The sequence below is a fragment of the Anneissia japonica genome, unplaced genomic scaffold (assembly GCF_011630105.1).
Source record: "Anneissia japonica isolate Jap-2015-1 unplaced genomic scaffold, ASM1163010v1 scaffold1128_len1000024_cov185, whole genome shotgun sequence".
NCBI classification, from domain to species: Eukaryota; Metazoa; Echinodermata; class Crinoidea; order Comatulida; family Comatulidae; genus Anneissia; species Anneissia japonica.
The window spans coordinates 171,855-195,772 of record NW_022705247.1 but is presented as its reverse complement, the minus strand read 5'-3'; the positions used below and the strand labels follow the sequence as shown (position 1 = coordinate 195,772).

Here is a 23,918-nt window from a genome sequence, read left to right as displayed (position 1 = left end):
TATATATATCTTCTTAGCATAATATATCATAATTGGCAATATTATTCACCTAAATAAAACAGATAAATTTCTACCTATTTAAAATTAAATTTATAATAATGGCAAGTACAAAAATTCTCTGTAAGAAATTTATAAACATTTTTTCAGAGTATATATAGTGACGAAGAACTTTACCTTGAACATAATTTAGGAAATGCTATATAAGCTAAAGGCTTTCTGCTGTTTAAGATTTAAATTTATATTAAATGATGATGAGTTTAAGAATTCATAATAATTAACTTTCATTAACCATGTTTTAGAGTATACTGAAAAAGAACTTCAATTTGTTGAATATAATTTAGGAAATTAAGCTAATTAGTAATAAATCCAAAAAAAACATGGATTTTTGATGCTTAAAATTTAAATTTATATTACTGTAAATGATGATGAGTATAAGAATTCAAAAAAACAATTAAATTCCATTATTTCATGTTTTAGAGTAAATACTGAAAAAAAACCCTTTAATTATAGGTTGAACATAATCTAGGAAATACTAATTACTGTAAAAAGCCAAGCTAATTAAAAAGCTATACTGGATAAATTTGCATACCAAAAAAACATGGCTTTTTGCTATATGAATGCCTTTGAGCCAGCAACGATTATATATCATCTTTCACCTGATCTCATTTACAATAAAGTAATTATTGATTGTAAATGATCAATACCTATTCTTCTACATGAACGAATCTCAATGTTCAAAATGGAGAGTGCATTCAATGGGATGTCATCTACATGAAACATAATTGCCATGAAAGAAGACATAACTAGCTTTCTATACCATGCAATAATATTGTTGCATGGACAGATGAAGCTGCCAATAACTGGCCGTGAAAGTTTGATCATTAGAATGTTCTGAAAAGCGATCTGCTTTTAATTGTCTATTTTTTTGCCAGCCACTGTTTGGATTATACTAGACTAATAAAGCACAGATGCAGCTTACCGTAGCTTAGAAAGTGTAATGACCAGTAAAGAATAATTAAAATTAAGTAAACTGATATTGTTCATTTTTAAATGATGGTTTATATTGCTTGAAATTGAAATTATGATGGTGAATAAATCATACGCTATATATATTGTGGATAAACAACAGTTAAGAATAGGAGTATTTGTGTGGAATCTGTGCAAATAAGTCAAGAATAATTACTGTGTATAGAGTTTATGAGTAGGATACTGCAGTGAGGTACAGTATAGGTATTACTAAATTATTAAAATATTCAGGGCTATCAGCAGAAATACTATACCAAAACAGATCCGCCAGATCAATTTTGGCCAATTCAACTGGTTTGCCTTGATAAAAATTACTCGTCCAGAACTGGTAGGGACCACCCGGTTACAATAATTGGGAGAATAAGATCATAAGTCGCGTGCCTGTATTGAGATAAACACTTATTAATATTTTTATATTTTATTGAAAAACATGAGTTGTTAATAATACGCTGGGCCATATACTAATACTTCAACCGTCTGGTAAGATAAGGATTAGGGGATGAACCTATGATAGCTAGATGTTCTCCGGAATAGAGCATCTAGACTCTTTATTGCTAGAGCGTTTTTGAATGCAGTAATTATAACATCAAAATCCGTCTGCCAAAATACAGGGCTTTAGCTCCTATAATATTACGACCGAAAGATACGTCACCAACTTGGTTTCAGTGGTGTATCTAGGGGTGTGGGGAGGGGTGCACGCCTTCAACAATCATTTTATATCAACTTAATATCTCACTTAATCATCAAACTTCTATCCACTTTCATTTCTAGTCATTTGAGTTGGGCTATATTATTCCTGGCACAATTCAAATTTTGTTTATGCTTGTTGTTTGCCTGGAGTTGTACACGTAAAAATGCATTTGTAAACTACAAAAAATGTAGCAAAAGCACAGAAAAAACAGGGTTTAGAAAGTAAATAACAAAAATGATGAGGGAATTAAAATCCATGCAGTCAGGAACAAAAAACAAGTATTATTATTAGCATAAGTTTAAATTTTAACACAACTTACCAGATCTATGAATACTGATATTCATTTTTAGACAGGGATGAAGACTCTATGGCTGAATTTAATGGAAATATAATGTAATAAGAGACTTAAGAGACTATTAAATATAGATCTACACTGTATTGTGAGGGATCTAATATAGTTAGCGCATATTTTGAAGGCCATACTTGGTAATGAAGTTTTAGAATTAGCTGACTCGAAACCATTTATGACGACACTTATTAATAGTATAAATTAGGCTGCTTGTATCTCTCCATCTTAAGCATTTGGGGACTGTTCTAGTGCGTATCACACATTAAGATGAATTTATGACGGCGATAAAGTGCTCATTTCGGAGATAGCGCTCAGAGATTAGGAAACGTTATAGTCACAAAATGTCAACATTTTTCTTACAGTTATAGTATTTGATAAATTATCATCACAATGCTCTGTATTGAGCACCAGCTGAAAGAAATTATGTTTATTTTCACAATATTAATAGTCAATGGTTACATAATAAGGCCATATCTAGCATACTTGTCTCTGAGCATTCCAGAAGAGGAAACATAATAACAGAATGAAAGTGGTTTAACTGAAAAGAAAGCAGTTTAAGAAAAAAAAAAACGTATTAAATAAAGGCAAGTGAAAATGAAATAGAAACCACTTAGCATTATTCAGCAAAGGATATTTCCCGAACTACTGACCAAATTATTTAATATTATTACGCTTGTGTAGTGTATACACTGTAGTCTGTGTTGAGTTATTAGTGGCATGGTAATTTGTTTTCATATGACAGGCATTCGCTATTGGCAATTCTCGAACTATGTTCATAATAAGAGAATGAATGAATAAATGATTAACATGGTTTTATATTTCATGAACCTTTAAAAATTAATCAATAAATAAACATAGGGTAATCGATATCTAGATTTAAATTATATGCATAATGATTGTTGTACTGTAGGATAATATATTATTACCATATGTTCACAGTACTTTAAAATTTCTCTTTCTGTAAACAATTTTGATGTGGAAAGAGTTGAAAGTTTAAAATGAAATATCTTGGAGTCACTTTTGATTCACATACTGTATGTCAGGGAAAAATTTTGATGAACAAATTCCATCTAGATTATCAAAACATATTGGTATCATTCGTAGATTAAGATATCATATTCCAAATTTTGCTTTAAAGACTTACTATTGTACTACTATAAATTGTTTTGATTACTGTACAGTAATGTTAGGCCTAACTATGGTTCTGAAAACATTATATCGTCTTCAAACACTCCAAAATAGACTAGCTAGAGTTCTTATGTATGCAGATACCGTATGTACTCCCCTATCATAAAACTAAAAAATGTTCACGTTAAATTGTGGGAAAATGAAAAAAGTGTGATATTTAAATGTTTACAGGGATCTGCACCATCTTATTTGACCAATCAATTACAAATACTTTAATAATTCCAACATGGAAAAATATTCAAGGAAAGAACATTCCGATACTGAGCATCATTGCTGTGGAATGACCTCCAAGTAAATGTTTACATAAAGTGTCTATGCACTTCACATTTAAAGAAATAAGCCATAGTAAAACCAAAAAAAGATCCAAAAATAAAGATGATTTATAACGAGTGTTTAATGCACCATATCTAAAATCAATTTTTTATTTTAAATATTTACAGATACGAATTAATTTTTATTAATTAATTAATAATTCCTTCTTTCCAACATGATAGATTGGTCGGTCGAAATCAGGGAACCATCCCTGTCATGCGTAGGGGACAACTATGCAGTAAAAATAATATTGTAACAGGGTAGCAATTTTATGGAAACACATAGTTAAGAAGATGGAAACATTTTGCATTTCCACACTCCTCGCCCACATAGGTCTCCATAGAGACTCGGTAAAATTTTTGAATAATTACCATGTTAATGTTCGAAATTCTTCTTCTACAGAGTATCTTTGTTGATTTATGTTTAAAGTTTGGATGAGCTTTTGAATTAACTGGTCAAATCCATGTCATGTGCATTTCTTGTTTCTGTTCAATTGTTTGTAACTCTTTTTTTTCTCATTAACACATAATTACTTGTTTCTTCTACTAGTTGCATGTCATCCCAATTCCTAATAGTTTCCCATTTTTTCAAGTTGTCAACATTAATCCACCCGTCATCAAAGGAGAAATGCAAATTACTTCTGCAAAGTACTTAATTTTAATGTTTGCTGTCAGTGACTGAAATTCTCATCAGCCTACAATCTACCGAGAAGTTTTTTTTTCCCAGTCCTACCTTCATTACGTATTAATTTTAGACATGATTATCCTGAAAACTACAATGAAAATCTAAATTTTAAAATATATGCAGGGGTGGATGAAGAGAAAAGTCTGGGTAGCGGATATGCGACGTGCGAAGCACCGAGAGGGTGTGTGGTGGTGCTTAACATTTTTTGTTTAGAATGGCTTGACGATAGACACAAGTACATGGAAATTAGCTTGTTTTAGAGTACCATGTATCCCTCTTTCTCCCGGGGCCCTAGTCTATTTGCCCCTTGCCCTAGTTTAGCCCATGATATTAATACAAATGATTACCGTATATGCTTGAATAAGCGCTGCACTGAGGCCTCAAGATTAAGGCCTCAGTGCGGCGCTTATAAAAAAAATATTGGCATGGCGCTTTCCATGGCCGTTCCCACGTTACCTATCTCACTTATTCCTGTAGTTCAGTAGGCCTATCATAGGCCCTACGTTTATAAAGAACGGTTTGTGTCTTCATTGTGTTATTTATTAGTTTTACACATGTATACATTGTAGTTAAAACCTGTTTCTCAAAGTGTTTCCTTACACACAGGGTAATTATTATAATACTCTCGATTTAAATTAGGTTTGGTGTGGCGCTTATTTGAGAGCAGCACTTATTCGAGCATTTACGGTATTGTACAATAGTCAGTGTCGATAACAGAAGGTAGGGCATGTGTGCAGTTAATCTGCTGATAAACTACTGCTAGCTCTAAATCTCGATATTGATCATTTACTCTTGGTCAAAATTAGGTTTGGTGCGGTGCTTTTTCGAGAGCGGCGCTTGTTCAAGCATTTACAGTATTCTACAACAGTGAGAGTCGATAACGACAAAAGGTAGGGCATGTGTGCAGTTAATCTGCAGATATATTACTGCTAGCCCTAAATCTCGATATGGTTGATGATATGATATGATATCACTTATATGATATATCACTTATACTTTAATAGATCTATGATGAAAACAAACACCAGTACACAAAATCAGCTAACCAGAATCATGTGACATTTACTTGGCCCAATTTTGAAAGCAGACACAGCGAGCAAGCAGCGTTGATGTTGAACAATATTGGTTGGAAATGTCAGTAAAGTACTCTAATCGATAATAAATATTGAGGTTTTTCAGGAAGGCTAGGTTATGCACAGCGACAGTTGTTGATTTACATGCAAGTAACACAAACTGCCATCCTCTAGACTATAGCCGAAGTCTCACAAAGGACTGAAGACAACTGAACAGTCACGCAAATTTGTTGACTTGTGTTAAGTCGAGTTCCTTTCAGTTGTTTTCCTTTTTTGCAGAACTGAAAGGAACTGGAACAAGGTGCTGTACTGTAAACATGGATAAGAAAATAAATGAAAAAAAAACCATATAAAAAGAGAATTTTTAAAAAGTATTGTGTGGTTTATTTAGCCAGATAGAAAATGTTTTATTAAGCTTTTCTTAAGTTATTAAATGTGAAATTCATTACTTTAGTATAATAAATTGTGCCTTCTGAAGCATTTGGTGACACTAGTTAAATCCAAAATCATTCTTTGGAACAACCCATTCATTCAGCTCAGTTTGCAATTTACTTTACAATCTGATTATCACTTGGTTCAGTAAACAAAATTGTCCTCAGTTAATATGCGCAAAGATTTAACAAAATAGTTTAACTAACATGCTTTATAAACCATTATATATGTATTCTCTTGACTGACTGTGTAAGTAATTCTATACACCATTGAAAAAATCATCTGGATCCACTGTAAAGTATATTCAATGTTGTTTTATTTTTTGTTGATCCAAAAATATTGCTAAAAACTTAATTACACAGAGTTCTGGTGGATCACCAGCATTCTCAAGTGTCCTGTCGACGTAGTCATGACGTCACTTCGGTGTTGTCGTCAAAAAACAAGACTGGAGGCACAAACCAACCTCGAAAACACTGAGGTGACGTCATGACGAATCTGTCAATGTCATAACATCGATAGTACTGGTGGATCACCAGCGAAACGTCATGTAATGTTATATTTTTGGACCAACAAAAAAGAATATAAAATTGAATATAGCAATTCTACTGTTGGCTACTTTTGTGCAAGTCTTCATATACAGTATGTCATGTTAAATTCATGAAACTTTAGCACTAATTCATTAATATTACATTATGTTCTTAACCCAAGGTTGTCAAATGGCATATTAATCTAATTTGACCCTGAGAATATGGTCTTATCAGACATTAAAGGAGATTATTATACTTATAATGTAAACTACTACACTTCATTTTTCAATATACTTTAACTTCTAAAGTAAAAATGACTGAAGGATGAAGAATTAATCTACTTTGTAAAGGTAAAGTTGAAGGTAGGGGAATAACTCATAACTCGCAACATCATTGTGCTGAATTGCGTATGGGCGTGGTCTGTGACTACCTTGCAGTCATAAAGAGGCATTTACAGCAGACACATGTTCACATCATTCCACAACGGCAGAGGCTGAAATGAACCAACAACGGGGTAATCCTCTACTCTTCTAAAAAGATGCAATGGGGTTCTTTAAATTAAAGTGTACACGAGCCAGATGTATACACTGGACCTCCACTTTGAAGTCTTTATCCAAGAAGACTTGGTTCTACCAACCAAACCCTGGGCGAAGAGCGGCAGAACCAGCGACATCGGGGTAACCCCCTACTCTTCTGAAAGATGCAATGGGTTCTTTAAAGTGCACATGAGCTGATGTTAAGGCTGTAGCTAGCGGTGCCCCTGTCTTACCACTCAACTTGCCCTTTGTCATTCTTGTCCTATGGGCAATATCATTTCTTCATCAAAAATTGAACCATTTTTTTTTAGGGAAGGGGAGGGGAATGGTTGGTCTGAAAAACTAATGTACATTATTTCATAAGTAGGCTCACTTCTTAATCTGTTGAATAGTTGACATTTATATTATATATTTTTATGAAACTGTTTATTTTTTTATGAAAAAATCAATAAAATTAAATGTGCTAGGATCTATAGATATTATTTTTATAATAATATATAAAAATAAAAATAACATACAATGAAACTGTTTATTTTTTTAAATAAACTTTAAATAACATACAATTTAAGATCCAATATTTTTTTATCATCAAGAAGAGTTTTGCTGGTAAAATATCATTCATTACAGCAGTGGGATATTGCATTATAAAAATATGTTATACAAATACCGAGCTGATATGTATTATATGCACGTATGTACCTAAATTGGTGCTCAAGGCAATAAAAGATCCAATGCTTTTAAAAGCAAAAAAGTAATTTTTCTCTTGCTATGCACAAAATATCTATAAAATGTAAATGGAACAAGCCTTTCAAATCTCACTTAGGTTTCTGAGCAATGTCTCAAGTAGCTTAATTTTTATTTTCAACCAGGATCAAGAGCCTTGCATTGCGCTTCCAAACTGGTCAAGTGGAATTTGTAGACCATCGTAACTGAAGCTTAGTAAACAATACCGATGCGAGCCAATACTGTGGAAAGTGACTCAGCGATACTATTGCTCTCAAGTCCTTCGACTTGGATTTTGCTCAATTTTATCTTCTTTTCAAAATATGAATGACAATGATCATGATTGGAAGAAGGCAGATATCTGAAAGGGGTCATTGAGGTCAGGAAAAGATAGATTATGACAGACGAACTGTACCATGGACCGTACAATGCAATTTCACTGGCGTCATTGCAACCTTTAGTACTTGATCATCTTTACGTTCTTCATCTCATTTTCACAAGTTCTCAGAAATTAATCTTGACTATAAAATCCACAAAAAAATATTTTCCTTAACGCAAGTTAACTTAAATGTTTTTTCATGCTTCTATACGATAGATTACAAACATATTAACCTATCTCTACTACATTGGTAATTACAAAATAAATTAATAAAAATTTTGTCGATTTTCAAATTTTAATTACAGATTTAATTAAAAATGTGTCCGTCCGTAACAAATGCTGTTATGGATGGACATTTTACGGACAGACATGCCACATAAAATACATTTTGATTGGCCAATTTATGTTAAACAAGGTTGAAATGAATTATACTCAAGATGTTTATGTTTAGCTAATTTTTTTTCATAAAATCTATAAGTAAATTGGCAAAAATATTCATTTAGTAATGTAACTGCAGGGTAAATGTCCGTCCGTAAAGCACTGGGCGTAATGTTCCTTTATATGCTTCAAATTTACAACATTTTTACCATTCATACTGAACCCCTTGGACATTTATATTAGATGTATAGTACAATTGTTCTTGACATAAAATTTCAATTAAAGCTATTACCGTAATTAAAATATTGTTACAGACAGATATATCTGTGTTACGGACGGACGTGTTAGGCAGTGTATGTTAAATTTACCATGGGTAAAATCAAACTACACTTTCAATTTAACATTGATCAATTATTACATTCCAGTATCATTTTTCAAAGGTAGCAATTTAATCAACTTATTTATGAAAAATGTAAAGTTTTATTAATTCGAGATACAGTATTATTTAGTTTAATAACTTATTTTCTCTAAAATTATTGTAATTATATAGGGCCTACTGTAGGTATGACGAATGTCAATTTATGTACTGTTCATTTGCTTGAACATAAAATATTTTACAAATAATTATCATTAGAGAGGCTGCTATAATCCTAAATTTAAGAAAAGTCAGTTATCATTTAAAAAATCTGAATTTATCATTAATATTTATCATTTAGGATGTTTGTTGCAAGTGTCCGTAAGCGTCCGTAACACAACAAAAATGTCCGTCCGTAACATTTTCTTTTCGTTAATAACTCAAAGACAAGGAAGTATTTAGCAACCAAACGAAATCTCACTAATAGACAAGCAAAATAACTCAATTTAGCAATGACAAATTTTTGTCAGCTGTTGCTTATCTAGATAGAAATTTCTGCTAAGTTGTAAAAATTAGAAACAGCGAATTCTATCTTGTCTGTCCGTAACGCTCACATTTTCGCTGTTCTATTTTTAGTAAAAATATCAATCAGCACAAAATTTTTTTGTTAGATAGAATGTATACTATTCTTGCATATAAAACATATAATGAACCAGCTAAGAGTGGCATAAAATGTTTTTGGAGAATTAAAATTGAAAGTTTTGGAAAAGTGTCCGTCCGTAACGATGGATTATACTCGGTACAGTATTTGTCACTTCAAATTAGATAGTGTGGATACCTTTAGATTGAAAACTAAGCCACCACAACAAAAAATTTATTCATCCAATTAGTAGTCACCGGATATAATTAAACGATAAAAATAATTCATTATTATTTGCATTAATAAGCTTTAGTTTCACCTCAATGCCTGATATTTCAAAGGTCAAGGGATATTTTAAAAATCATCATGGCTTACACTATCATCTCCATATTTATTGAATTTTTAAACAGGCATTTTGGTGTATCGTAGCAGCATTCCAACAATATGAGCTTTATAATTAATTTATGTTTGCATGTCTTCCTTATCTACAGTTAAACAATTTCCTAGCTTATTTTACAGTACAATCTCCATACATCATCTCCATATTACTTACAGTATAAAATTGTTAATTAGGCATTGTATATCGTAGTAGCATTCTAACAATACAGTATGAGCAATATACTGTAATTAATTTATGTTTGCAATTTCCTGGCTTATTTTACATAGAATCTCTACAATTTATGGCAGTCACGTAAACTATCTAAGAAGAACCCTAAATGCATGCAAAACATGAATTAGTGTATGCATAAAGGATGACCTTCTGATTTTGGGTATCTTCATTCATACTGTAATAAAAATGAGGCTGATCCGATACAGCATACAACCTGATGATTCCTTGGTATGTGTCCTCACTATCAAGTTTAAAGTCCTGTTCACACTATCAATTTATATTTGACAAAAACATATGACATGCCTAAATATGGTCAAGATGACATCACATCTTCACCATATATAGGCACATCATGACTATATATGGGCATACATAACTTTTTTGTCAAAGAAAACTTGAGAGTCTGGACAGAGCGTTATGTGACAAATACAGGTTTACCTGTGACATGATCATGGCTATATATATGGGTGTGACATAAATATCATCATTCAAACAGGCAAATCACGTAAATTTGCCATACAATTTTAGTGTGTGGATTGGACAAGCCTTTACATGATGCATGAGGCATTACAGTATTGTACATACAGTATTTTTTCATTCCATGGATACTGGATAATGTAATGACAACATTTTCCCCAGGTCATTGAATCGGAGTTAATCGGAGTGCACAATTTCCAGCTTCCTCCATTCCCTTGGGAGCATGCCTAATACAGTAATATACTGTAGCAATGCATATAATTCAGTACCAGATACATTTCATTCCGAGAAATTAGAATCCTACACGGTACCCATCTAATCTATTTTGTTGATTATATTACTGTTGAATCTGGACTTCTTGGAAGACTAGTACTGTAGAGAATAAAGATAGAATCTTGCCAAGTACATAAGCAATGTGTACAGAATATCCAGAGGTGACGGAACTAAGGGGTGCTGTGTTATACGGAGAGTAATGTGTGACGGAAATGGTCTGCAGTCAGTTGGTTGCTACCATGCGCCAGTGATGTTGGAGTCACAGTACATCAAGATGAATCTATTAGGCCTAATGCATGAATAAATTTTGGGGTTTGTCGGGCAGTGAAATGATTATTATACATTTTAAGTGCTCCCTAAATGCATTTAAGTGTAAGCTAAATTACGGTGATTAATTTAATTAGTGAAGATATGGAGACAATTATTTCGAAGTTCCCTCTTTCCAAGAGGGGATGCTTTGTGAAAATGAGTATCATTTTCACAAAGAAACCCACACAACTGGTTAGCTAACGATATGCCAATGTAATATTACACCTGGGAAGGAAGGTGCAATCACGTTCTGTTGCCTAGCAAACTTCTGTACTGTATGGATGCATAACAATGGCCTAGGCCCAGACCTAACTAGGCAGTGCAAATTTATATGTGATAGAAAGTACACTTTCGAAAGAAATAAATTAAAATAAGTAAAAAAACAAAACTAAGAGTAATTCAGTTGGAGAGGTACCTTAAGTATTAACAATGCGGCTCTTGTAGCCCTAGCTAGGCAAGGCATCCATGTGCAAAGCAGTGGTATTTGTTTATCCATGAAAAAAGCACGCCGGGAAAGTTTGCCTTACCGGGAAAAGGTGACGTAATCTAGCATATGACGTATGCACGCTAAATATATTGTGAGTGTGACGTCACCAAAAAATGAATATTTTTTATTATAACCAAAATATTACTAACTACAAGGTTTCTGGGGCGTAAATTCCCTTAAAACGAATTAAGGGTTGCACAATCTTCTTGCCATACAAATTACAGCTCCCACTGACGTCTCAGTCGAGAAATACGGGTAGCTGAAGTCTTTCTCGAAAATCTGACTACGAAACCATATCGCAATTTCACGTTCCACTTTTGACCCTGAGTTGTGATTCGCACTCGCCGCTGAGGGCGGCGTTCTGGGAACCCTGCGTCAAGTTTTATTTGACAAAGCATGTGACATGCCTAAATATGGTCATGATGACATCAAACCATGACCATATATAGGTACATCATGACTATATATGGGCATACAACAGGTTTTTTTTTTTGTCAAAAGAATATTTTATACTCTGGACAGAACTTTAAGGGAAAAAAAATAATTATAACATTAACAAATTATATTATATAATTTTTAAAAATTTTTTTACTCAATTTTAGATTTATTTTAACTAAAGACGCTATAAACAATATTTTAATGTATAACTTTAGGTACAGGTAGACTATATGCTTTTTAAAGTTTTTAATAATGTTTTAACATACTTTGAAGTATATAAGCCTTTTCACTATCTGTCACTATTTTAATTGTATTTTAACACTATGTCCATATTGACCTGTTTAAACTGTACATCAGGCATTTCTCTTGTATTAACATATGATGGCTGAATAAAGTATTGAATTGAAATAATTATAAGTTTTTAACTATATTACTGTACATTATGCTGAAAATAATAATGGTAATGATAATTAGAATAATAACAACAATAATGCAATGAATGATTTCCTTTTATGAGGTAATTATATTGTAAACATTTTTCCTTTTTTAATGTACTTATTTTGTAAACATTTTTCTCAATTTAGTTCTGTGGACTGCCATGAAAATGTGTTTTGTTGTGTTATTATTAAGATACTGTACCTTGATATATTATTAACAAAACATTCTTGAAGTACTATATTATAATTGTTATTTCCTCCATCACCCTCCCCTCCACAATGCACAGAGACATTCATTAATCAATACTTAAAAATGGTAAGTAGGCCTATGAAAAACTGAATGCATCAATGTAATTTAAACAAGCTTCAGCGATGACAATAATTGAATATTGTGATATATGTCTACGTTTGCAGTCAATGACAATTCATCGATCTGCTACAGCGAACACTCTTCAAAAATACAGACATATTTTCCGGTAAGCCGTGAAGTTGATCGAGATCAAATCGCTACGTCAGAGGCACGACAAAGTGATTCGACGTGTCCTTGGATTTTGATGCATCATCTTCACGTCGTCCAGATCCAGATTTCGAGACAATTCTGTTTTTTCATGGTATTTTATATTTTCTGTAATCATTCTGCAATCGTGGTTGGGGATACATATGGTAAGATATCATGTCTAGTGCTTCTTTTATTTGTGGCAAAGACAAGCCAAACCAGTCACTCATCACAGAAATTGATTTTTAGTTTAAAGATGAAAATGAGAGCTATAAAATGGTTTAAAAAAATTATTTAAATCCGACATTTCCTTTATAAGTTACAAGCATTTAAACATACAGCTGTTTTTAAAAGAACAATATTTGAGAAATCAGCCTTCAAAGTTTATGTCAGGAATTTCTGAGGCACAAACCATTGCTAAATTGTTAAAAATTATCGTTTTAACATTGAAAATGGGGAAAATACCAGCATGTAGTATACAGGTTAGTTTTAGTGCAATAAAATAGATTTCAAAATTTTTGATATTTCAGCAGGTTTTGGCCATTATCTCTGAAATATGATTTGCAAAAAAAATGCCCTCATTCTCCTTTTTCAAAATATTAGGACAAGAAACTACTTCTTTTTTTTTTATTGGCCTAAATGCCAAATGATAAATCTGTGCTACGTAAGAACAGGCCTAGCACAGTGTAAAATATTACAGGTCAATAATATTAGGCCAAATAACATTTATTTTTAGTTTCACATCCGAGGATTTAAATTATTTTTTGGTGAGGGAATTCAGTATTCAACTTATTGTCATTTGTAAAATTCATTTTTATAGAAAAACCAGCCCATGAAATCTGGAGAAAATTAGGTCGGCAAAAATTTGCCGACCTTAAATTCTCCGAGGTCAGCAGCCTCGGCAATTTTCTACTACCTAGGCCTATATAGTATAAACTACAATTTTTCCAAACGCTCGACCTTACATCATCATCTACAGATTGTGATTTTGCTAATTTCTCTATTAAATTAATATATTGCTGGTGAAAGAATGGTCGTACTTGTATTAATTTAATAGTGTAGTATAAAACATATGTTTTACATAAGAAAATCGCCGAATAAATTTCGTTTTAGCGTTCGTTATATCATTATCTATGGCATGGGAAATATAACTTTCATAAATGCTACGATCGTATCATCACAGGCTGCTTCAAAACTGCCCATGCATGTCCATGCGCATGCCCAGAATGATCTATCAGGGATATTCCACACATGTATTGTATAGTTGTCAGTAGTGAAGTCACAATGCGATCGTGATTGCGTTTAAACGGACGGTAGGATTAGGCTACAATATGTTGAATTTTAATTTTCAGATAATAAACAACATTTTAAATATGATAATACTGTAAAATGAAGACAAATAATCGATTTAGATAAGCATTACAATTTACGCTGGCACACGTGGCTTCAATTGTTCAATGTAGTAGGCCTTGGCTGGCTAGCATCATTCCTACCTAGGCCTAGCCTACGAAACAACTAGGTGAGAAAGACGATGATTGTACACAAATCGCACATACTGCATGCGTATTAGAAATAGTTATTGTACAAACAAATCTGTTTTATAAACCAACAATTTCCTTGGTTTGACGACGTACATGAAATTTAGTGTCTGTTATAGCCTGTTTCAATCAAAGTTTTTGACTTTCCTAGCAGTTTTCGAAGCAAAGAAATATAGGCCTAGGTCGGCAAAAAATTGCCGTCCTGTAGCAATTCTGGCTCGGTAATATGGTCGGCAATTGCCGATTGCCGATGTGAAATTCATGGGCTGGAAAACAATTGCAAGAAGGGTCTGCTCGTAAATAATAACTAGGTAACAATGCAACAATATCAAATAAACTATCCCCCCATATACACCATTCCATTCAAGTATTTCTGAAATCTGAATCAAGACACCATCCCGATATTTCTGAATCAAGGTTTCAGGGCTTGAAAATTGAGATTGTGATTGTAAATGTTGAAAAAATGTTTTCTCATAATTTAAAAATCTTTAATTTTGGCTTAGATCTACTATAGCAGTATGATGTTCAAGTAGATTATTTAATCAAAATCTGATGACAGCTTGTTGTTACAATTTTAGCACCAATTAATAATGGTAATTCCTGACTCAGCATAGCCACAGGTTTTAATTAACTTAGCTCTGCACTTATCACAAATTAAATATTCCACAACAATGAAATTGAATGGGTACATTATTCATTAAGCTATGCCACAGACTGCACATTTTGCTACTGTAATACCGTATGTACAAATATTTCAACTGTATTTTTTATGTCTTCATTCATTTTTTTCTTCTGTTGCAAAGATATTACTTAAGAATATACTGTATGCAAAAGCTAAAAAGACAAGACTGCAAATTTGCCAGGATTCTCATCCATGAATAGGGTCATATTATGACAGTAATGACAATCATATGGCATCTGGTAAGAAAAAAGAATTATTGAATAGTAATATTTGTAGGCCTACTGTACACTAACAATGTACATTGTCAAGAGCAATGATCAATTCTTTCAACAGCCACAAGTTCGGAATTGCAATTAATTACCAAATCCCCTCTGGTATTGCAAACTCTCATTATGTAATGCTCAAATGTTACTATGGATACATAAAATTTTTTATTAATTTCCAAATCACTATGGCAATATCGAGCAAACATTATTTTCATCATTTTATTCAATCCAAGAATAGGAAACGGAGTAATTATGCTACATATCACAGGAAACAAAATACTATGGACTATTTAATTGTACAGAAGGTAAAAATATAACTATGTATGTATGTTTAGATAACTTGAAAAAAAAAACTAGCATAATTACTATTACATTTTGAAGGCTTCTATCACAGGGATATTTATACCTCTTACATAAAGAGACTTAACTTATTGTTTCTTCTCATTTTACAAGCACATTGTAAACTTGACTGTCAATGCTATGTCAAAATGTGACTGTCAATGCTATGTTAGAAAAATTTCTAAAATTTTTAAGAGTTTGAAATTACCATGTGTTTCCATTTGCAAATTTTTACTGTGAAAAGGAGTAGAGTAACCCTCTATACAGTAGTTTACATTTCCTGAAAGGAAATTCAATGGGAAATTCAAATATGGTGAGAAATTAATGGTAGGGTGAAAGCGGGGTGAGATATGAATCTTGGAAAAATGTTATGTGTGTGATCCTCACCCTACCCCATTTTTTATGCCATATTTGAAATCCTCATTCTTTCAGAAAATGTACACTTTTGTTAAGGTGGGGTTTGGCTCAAAGCCAAATCTGATGCACATACACAGCTTGCTATGCAGAATTTATACTAATTTATACTATTTAAGATACTGACCATACTCAGCTACTATACACCAAAATATCACATGAATACCATTTATTAATTTATACACAGCTAAATCCCTATTCCAATGATAATTTAATTTGGTCTTTTCAGTATTTTTACTCATTTAGTGGGACTAATTTGCTGCCATGGGCTTACGCCACTGATCTCTACTATAATAGCTGAATTGCTCATTTTCCAATCATTGTACAGAAAAAAGTGAAGCCACCAATGCCATGTTAAATGGGCCTAAGTGACACTAGTTCCTTTTGGCATTTGTTTAAATTATTGTTAAAAATAACGATTCTTCTTGCAATACTTTTTAATAATATATTAAAATTTAATGCAAGGATTTTTTTCAAATCACCTAACCACCAGATGTGACTGTTTATTCAGTCTACAAAAGCATGAGCAAAGTCGCTTTGTTATAGTGACGTTGATCACTAACCATGCAATATACTTCGCTTTTTTAAACTGCATTACTTTACATTTATTATTATGATATTTTTAATAAGTATTGCAAGAATCGTTATTTTTAACAAATAATTTAAACAAATTTCAAAAGAAACTTGTCTAAACTGGTACGTCATTTAGGACCCCAACATGGCGTCAGCGGCTTCACTAACACCAGCCACTGGGCAATCCAGCTATCAGTGGCCTACGCCCATGAATATTAAGAAAAACAAAAATAAGATAAGTAACTCACTTCACTCAGTTTATCAGGCTTCATATTGTCTGTTAGATAGTCGAATAGTTTTGTTTGTATATCTCTTGCCCATTCTTGTACCCTACAGCAAAAAAATAAAAATAAAGTCAACTCATCAACAATTGTACTACCGTATTGATTTGAATAAATGTCTACCTTTGAATAAGTGCCACCCTCGAATAAACACCCCCTCCAGACAGAGCCTCAATATGCCCCGGCATTTATTTCTTTCTGAAATAAACAGCACCGCCCACCCACACAAATGACTGTAAACAAAACTAATGGAAGCAACACCAATCTGAACACATTCTAATGTTACGGTTAGAAAAAATGTAATTCCGCTGGAGAAGAACATTTGATAGACTCTGTTGATAATTTTATGTTTCTTCCATTAATAGTCATTGTGGGAGAGGGGGGCATTTACTCGAGTAGAAAATACAAGCCTTGGGCCATTTCAATATTCAAGGGAGAAATTTATTCCAAATGACGCTATGGTCATATAATGTTAACCAATTTTATTTGTGTTGATGTGGAGTGTGAATGGCTCTTTAAATTTATTCATAAATCATTTTTATTCTAAATAGTGTGTTTGAATACACTTTCTATCTAGACGATTACAGTGTTTACTAAAGACCTTTTTTAATATACAGTACTACAGTACTATACGATAATGAGGTCAATGTTTCAACCACTTTAAACTCACATTTTAATCTTGTCTTGATTTTCTGGGCCTTTTTGTTGATAGAATTAAGTATAACTTAATGTAAACAAACACTGATAAACCAACACCTTTGACTAAATTTAAACTTTTCTTGTGCATACATTTTACATTAACATATCCCAATAATGAACCTCCCAATTATGAACTCTCGATTTTACAAACCCAATTTGCGGCGATGACGCCATTAAGAACGATCGTTTTTAACTACAAAAACACTTAAAATTTCATTTAAAAGTCTTCAAAAACAATATAAAATGTTATATTAGCTAAGAAAGAAACATTTAAACCACTAAAGTGACATAAAACTAAGTTTAAAGCAAGAAATATCGATCAACATCCAGGGACAAGATATATTTCATTTGAGCCAAAGGTGGACATAAAAATCGGTCGGAGGGACAAAGTGAACTTTTGATTTAACACCAAGGGCCGCACCCAAACTTTGATGTTTCAGTGGGCTTCTAAAAACCTCCAATCACTGCTTTTACATCACTTTTATTTTCAGTTTTAATGTTACTTTTTACATATTATTAGTGTTGGGCAGTAAAAAAAAACAAGGTGTTTTCTAGCCAATTTTGATTGGCGGGCCGCAAACATAGGGTTTTTAATTCATTGTCGCGGGCCGCAAAAATATCGCTGGGGGGGCCGCACGCGGCCCGCAGGCCGCACTTTGCCCGTCTGTGATTTACGCTGTCCCTGCTTGTTCAGGCATACTGTACAGTAGAGGCCTGTTTATACTTCAACAATAACAATAATGATAAAAAAGCTAAAAAGCGATTGTTCATATAAACAAAAGAAATAAGAGAAGTTTTTACACTAGGACAATTCAATAACGATTTATCGTGTATACGAAAACAAAATATTTTTTTAAATCAAAAAAGATGACGTCATAATCATGGAAAAACAATAAAATCATTGCTACTTAGTCTACGATTTTAATGTTTTTCCATGATTATGACGTCATCTGATTTGATTTGTCAAAATATGTTGTTATCGCATAATTGATAAATCATTATTGAATCATTCTAGTCCGGCAAAAGATATTTCCCAGCCCTTAAAAGTATGATTATATGGAAAAATACCGTAGCCAGGATTGTCAAACTGTGCAGTTCAATATCATAAAAATAGATAAAATAGATAAAAATTCAGTTTTTTTTATTTCAGATTGCAATGTGATGACATCACGAAGTCCGATCAGCCATTATGATCTATAAAATCATATTTACAAGTCATGCTTTAAGAAGTAATAAAAATTGGGGGTCACCTTTTATCCTAAGCAGCTACGACTGATTGAAAATAGGCATGATTTTGGCAAATTTTCAGTGTTTGTCGACAAAAACGTGCACAAGGATTCATATCTTTGATGCGCGCGTACGGCATTGCTATTGGCTATTAAGGTGACTGAAAAAGAATGGAAATTTGTGATTACAGTGTCAGAAACCCAAAACATGTAAAAAAAAAGAAATTTCCAGCTTCCGTACATGCGGGTGCGAAAAATTTGAAAATTGTTGAAATGCTCAAAATGGACTGAAACGTGCTCTAATTTAGTCAAAAGTGATTTTGAGCATTTTAAAATTTTGACGCACACATACGCGCACGTTATGGCGTGCACATGTAAAATTCAGGTACATGACATTCAACTTTAACCTGAAGTTTATGCTCACTAAATATGATTTCGAAATGGCAATTGGTTGAGATGATATGATCGATAATGTAAAAACGCAGAATTGCGCTTTTTACATCACGCATGAGTGGTCATACTGAAAAGCTTATTGTGACTAATCCAGGCCAAGCCAAATGTTCCTTGAAACTGCCATGTGCGTAAAAGATCTCTGACAATAACAAGAGGTGATCCGTTCTGTGAAGCGGATCACTAAAAATTGTGTGGTTCACAATTTTATTTTTAATATCGTCTATTAAATAAATCAAAATTTAATTTGCAAAAATTCACAACAGTACATTCTATGAATATTTGTAGAAAAATAAAAAGTAAAATAAAAATAAGAATATCTACACTGTATGTTATCAAAACTCACTCTACATTTTAAATTTTGCAGATGAGATCATCTCTCTAATTTATAGATTAGAACTCCCTGTTAAAAATAAGAATTTATACCACTCTACAAGACCAATGAATTTTGCTGATCTTTGAAATGGTTCTACACCAAAATTGTATTCATTATATTGTTGCAATTCAATAGTGAGAAAATTTACATAACAGTGGTAATATGTCAATTGAATAATTTATGAGATCCAACTAATGAATTCATAAAAATAGCTGGTAGGCAGCCTGGCACAAGGATGTTGACACCAAATTTAACCTGAATCAGTTAAAGACTCTGATTTAACCATGGGTGAGCACGGAGGTGGGGGTAGGTAGAGGAAAAATAATGTCGGTGGATTGGGCTACAGCGGGGGTAGGTAAAAATTGAAGGAAGGACCAATGTGAATTTTTTTATTTAACACTGAGGGCATCACAAAAGTTTATAGACGTTTTACGGTGAAAATTTGAGGTTTTGGGAGTTACTAATTACTTTTTACACTTGATTGGCATTTGACAGTAACAGCAAGGGTTGTTCTTTCTAGCCGCGGTTTTAGGCGGGCCGTGCACATGAGGTTTTTTAAATTTACATGGTAGCCAAAATAGTATATTTTCACTTAAAAATTACAAAAAAAGAAACAAGCATATTTTTTTACGATTTCCATCTATCATTTAATATGTTTCACTTCGAAAACATGAAATATTTACAAAAAGATGGTATGACTCTATACCAGGCTCATTTGCCATGCACTGTACTGTATACACAAATTATGATATTGCATAATGTTTGTGAATCCTAATACAATAATAATAATGAATTATGCATGACTATTCATGCATTGTACTGAAACTGGTGAATGTTCAACTAAAAAAAAAACTAGCCTTGGGAGCAGGTTGAGCATACTAATTAGTATAGCCATTGAGATATAATTATTTTGATTAGCCTACTACTACTACTACTACTACTACTACTACTGTCTGTAGTACAGTCAGTAGGCTAGCCTATACTCGTGCAATTTGTTTGAAATGCAGTACATCTATTTTCTTAATTTTTCCTCAACCTTTCTAGATATCAAGAGATGACACACACATTATCTTTCGATCTATTCTACTGAAAAACATAGTTATTGGGCGAAGGAAAAGACAATGCATCAAGAGTACAGACACACAACACTACTCAACTGCAGTGCTGTTTACTAATTCTTCAAAGATAATTATGCATTAACGTATGGCTAACACTATCATCAGTGCACACTGACAGCAAAGCCATCAAAGACAATCGATGATGATAATGAGCCGATGTTGGTCAGCCTAGGAAATCTTCATCGAATACTTGACAATATGAGACAAATGAAAACAAAAAAAACGTTTACTTACTGATCTAATGGCGGTATGACTGACTCTGATGAACAACTTCCAACTACGCAAAATATAAAAAGATAAATAACAGCCCAATACGATGCCATTTTAAGCACTGCGTTCTCAACATCTATAAACATTCCGCTATCAACATCGCGGACAGAATCTTCTCAACGATGTATACAGTACCTTTTTTTATCAATCGTCTTAAATAGCGCCCTCTTTCATTGTTTTGCAAGATGTGCACGATCCATTACACAAATTTTGTGTAAAGAGAGACGTACCGGTACCCGTACCTACCGTAAAGCCTCGAATTGAAGCTCAATTGGCTTAATCTCGAGAAAAAGCCCATCGCAAATTGAATCCCCCTCTTTAGTTTGCAAAATTAGGCTCGAAAAGAAGTCTATGGGCTTCTTTTCAAGATAGTATGGAATTATTTTCGAGATAGTACATACTGTACATGAATTTCAAAGAAACAAATTAAATTAAAAAGACGCTGGTTTCAATACAGTACGGTAGTATAATACTATACTAGACTATAATAGTCTATAGGTGTTTTAATTAATGTCGGTTATACACTCCATGATACAGATTGATGTTACAGTGGTACTACTTATTGTTTTATATCGGTAATTCAGAAAACTTACAGCATTCATTTTGAAAAGAAGCCCTCCATTTACTTTTTTTTGTCTTTCGTGGGTGTTTCCCACCTTTATTGTCATTCCATGTAAATTCTGTATATTAATAATACGTTCTCCAATGTATTATACACAATTCTTATTTATATACATGCACAGTATCTTACAAATTTGACATAGTACTCATGCTTATATACAATTAAAATGACTGATAAAATTAATTAGATCAATTCTATCAAGCATATGATTTCACTGGAATATATTTTTTTTTTTCATTCTTCCCTTCTGTAAACATATAAATCTTTTTTTGAAAAGCCCTCTATTTACTTTGCAAAAGTAGCCTCGAAAAAGAAGCCCGTCGGAAAATAATAATATTACTAATACTGTAATAATAATAATAATAATAATAATAATAATAATAATAATAATAATAATAATAATAATAATAATAATAATAATAATAATAATAATAATAATAATAATAATAATAATACACGTTTTATAAGCTAATTAACATTCGACGGCTGGTCTTGTTCGGATGTGAATAATACTTTTATTTGTGTAGGCAATGACTAGAAATCGAATAAAAGCTCATAAACATTAAAATGAAAGTTAATATGTCATCTGGTATTATAACAATTGTTGCTCTACCCGCTGATGCCCATGTTGCAGCTGCTACTGTCGCTACAGGAGTTGATCACTTCGTTCCAGTATGAATCTGCGAGATTTTCCCATTCGGTATTTGAACCCGGGACATTTCTGTCTATGCAGACATCCACCAACTGGTTTGAGACTTTCGTTGGAAGCTGGAATCCGATTGGAGGCAATTCAGTTCGCGCTCCATACGGTATGCCAAGGAGGTTATGCCAATACAATACATCTATTTGAAGCTTAAACAGAGACCAATGTGATAAGCCCTCCTGTTAAGTGTCTAAAAACGACAAGACGAGATCTCCGAAGAGATACATTATTATAAGAAATGAAATCTCTTCTCGTCTTGCAAGTTGCAATAATACTTTATAAATATATGATGCTTAAAAAGAGGGCGAGATTGTGGGTTCCATTCGAACCAGAGACCACTTTTTCATATACAACTTATATAAGAAACTTTTCGTTGATGAACTATGTTTGATTTTACATCATGTTCCTTTCTATATAGGCCTATTTGAGCAATGTATTATTATCTATTTTAGTTATACATTGTGTTTTCAGTGCTAAGCAGCAAAACAACTGATTTATATACTATCCCCATGCCACTTTTACAATTGTCAGTACTGCTCATTTAGTTTCTAAGTTGCCTTCCTTACTGCCACTGTTTATTGTCTATAATTAGGCCTATCACCAATTTGTTTATCATCAACTTGTTTATAAGGTCTGATGATACCTATTGTTATTATAATTAAGTCATCATGATGAACTCTGACCCGATATGCCAACTTGTACGTTAATAAATTAGTCATGCTGAAGAGGACCTGAGGACAGGTTGAAATATTATTGTTTTAATAAAATAGTGTTCTAAAGTCTACTCCGTTTCCTGTTTTTCTTTCTTCTTTATTTTCCATATGAACACACGTGGACTCCTCTTCATGTATATATCTGTCTCTTATACACATCTAGATGTGTATAAGAGACAGAGCTACATCTCCACTACATCGTATAATTTATATGTTCATGCATTTGGTGATAATGTACTTAAAGATGAATATTAACATTGGCCATGGGAATAATATTTTCTCTCTTTCTTTTGTTTTTGTTTTTTTCAGGCTAACAGAAGATGATGTGAAGGAAGATTGTGTAATTCCTCTCAAGTTTGTGAAGCTACAGAATGTGAATAATTTAACAGTAAGCTATCCACGCTCTGTATACCAACTAGAACGTAAAGTTATACTACACTTAAAAGCCTACAGCCTATTGCTTACAGTTGCTCTGTCAGCAAATAAGCGGTTTTTTTCTGGAAACGCTTAATCACTGACCATGCCGACTACTGGCTATTACCAGGCCTAGGAAATAGAAAACCTCTAACTCAACCCTTTACTAGGCCTACCTTGATAGGATTGTTCGTACATGTAGTGTACTTTTTTCCTAAAATTACCATTCATTTTACTGTATTATTAAGCTGATGACATTAAGTGAATTTGTCTTATGATTGGTCAATGCTTATGATTTGTCGCTGACGAATTGTGAAGAAATTTTCTGCTGATTCACCGTTAACAAATCAGGGAGCTTTTCCGATTGTCTCTGAGACAGCTACAGTATGTATTCGACAATTGCTGTCGACAATG

At 32.9% G+C, this 23,918-nt stretch overlaps 1 protein-coding gene across 1 annotated transcript in view; it reads right to left on the bottom strand.

Moving 5' to 3' along the window:
• Positions 1-21,203, bottom strand: part of LOC117105438 (voltage-dependent calcium channel subunit alpha-2/delta-1-like) — a gene marked incomplete at its 3' end in the record, with an annotated part of 93,539 nt that extends 72,336 nt beyond the window's left edge. Inside the window, 2 exon segments of the mRNA XM_033246569.1 lie at positions 16,881-16,962; positions 21,017-21,203. Of these exon segments, the coding sequence (XP_033102460.1) occupies positions 16,881-16,962; positions 21,017-21,138 (204 nt within the window).
• Positions 21,204-23,918: the final 2,715 nt, after the last annotated feature.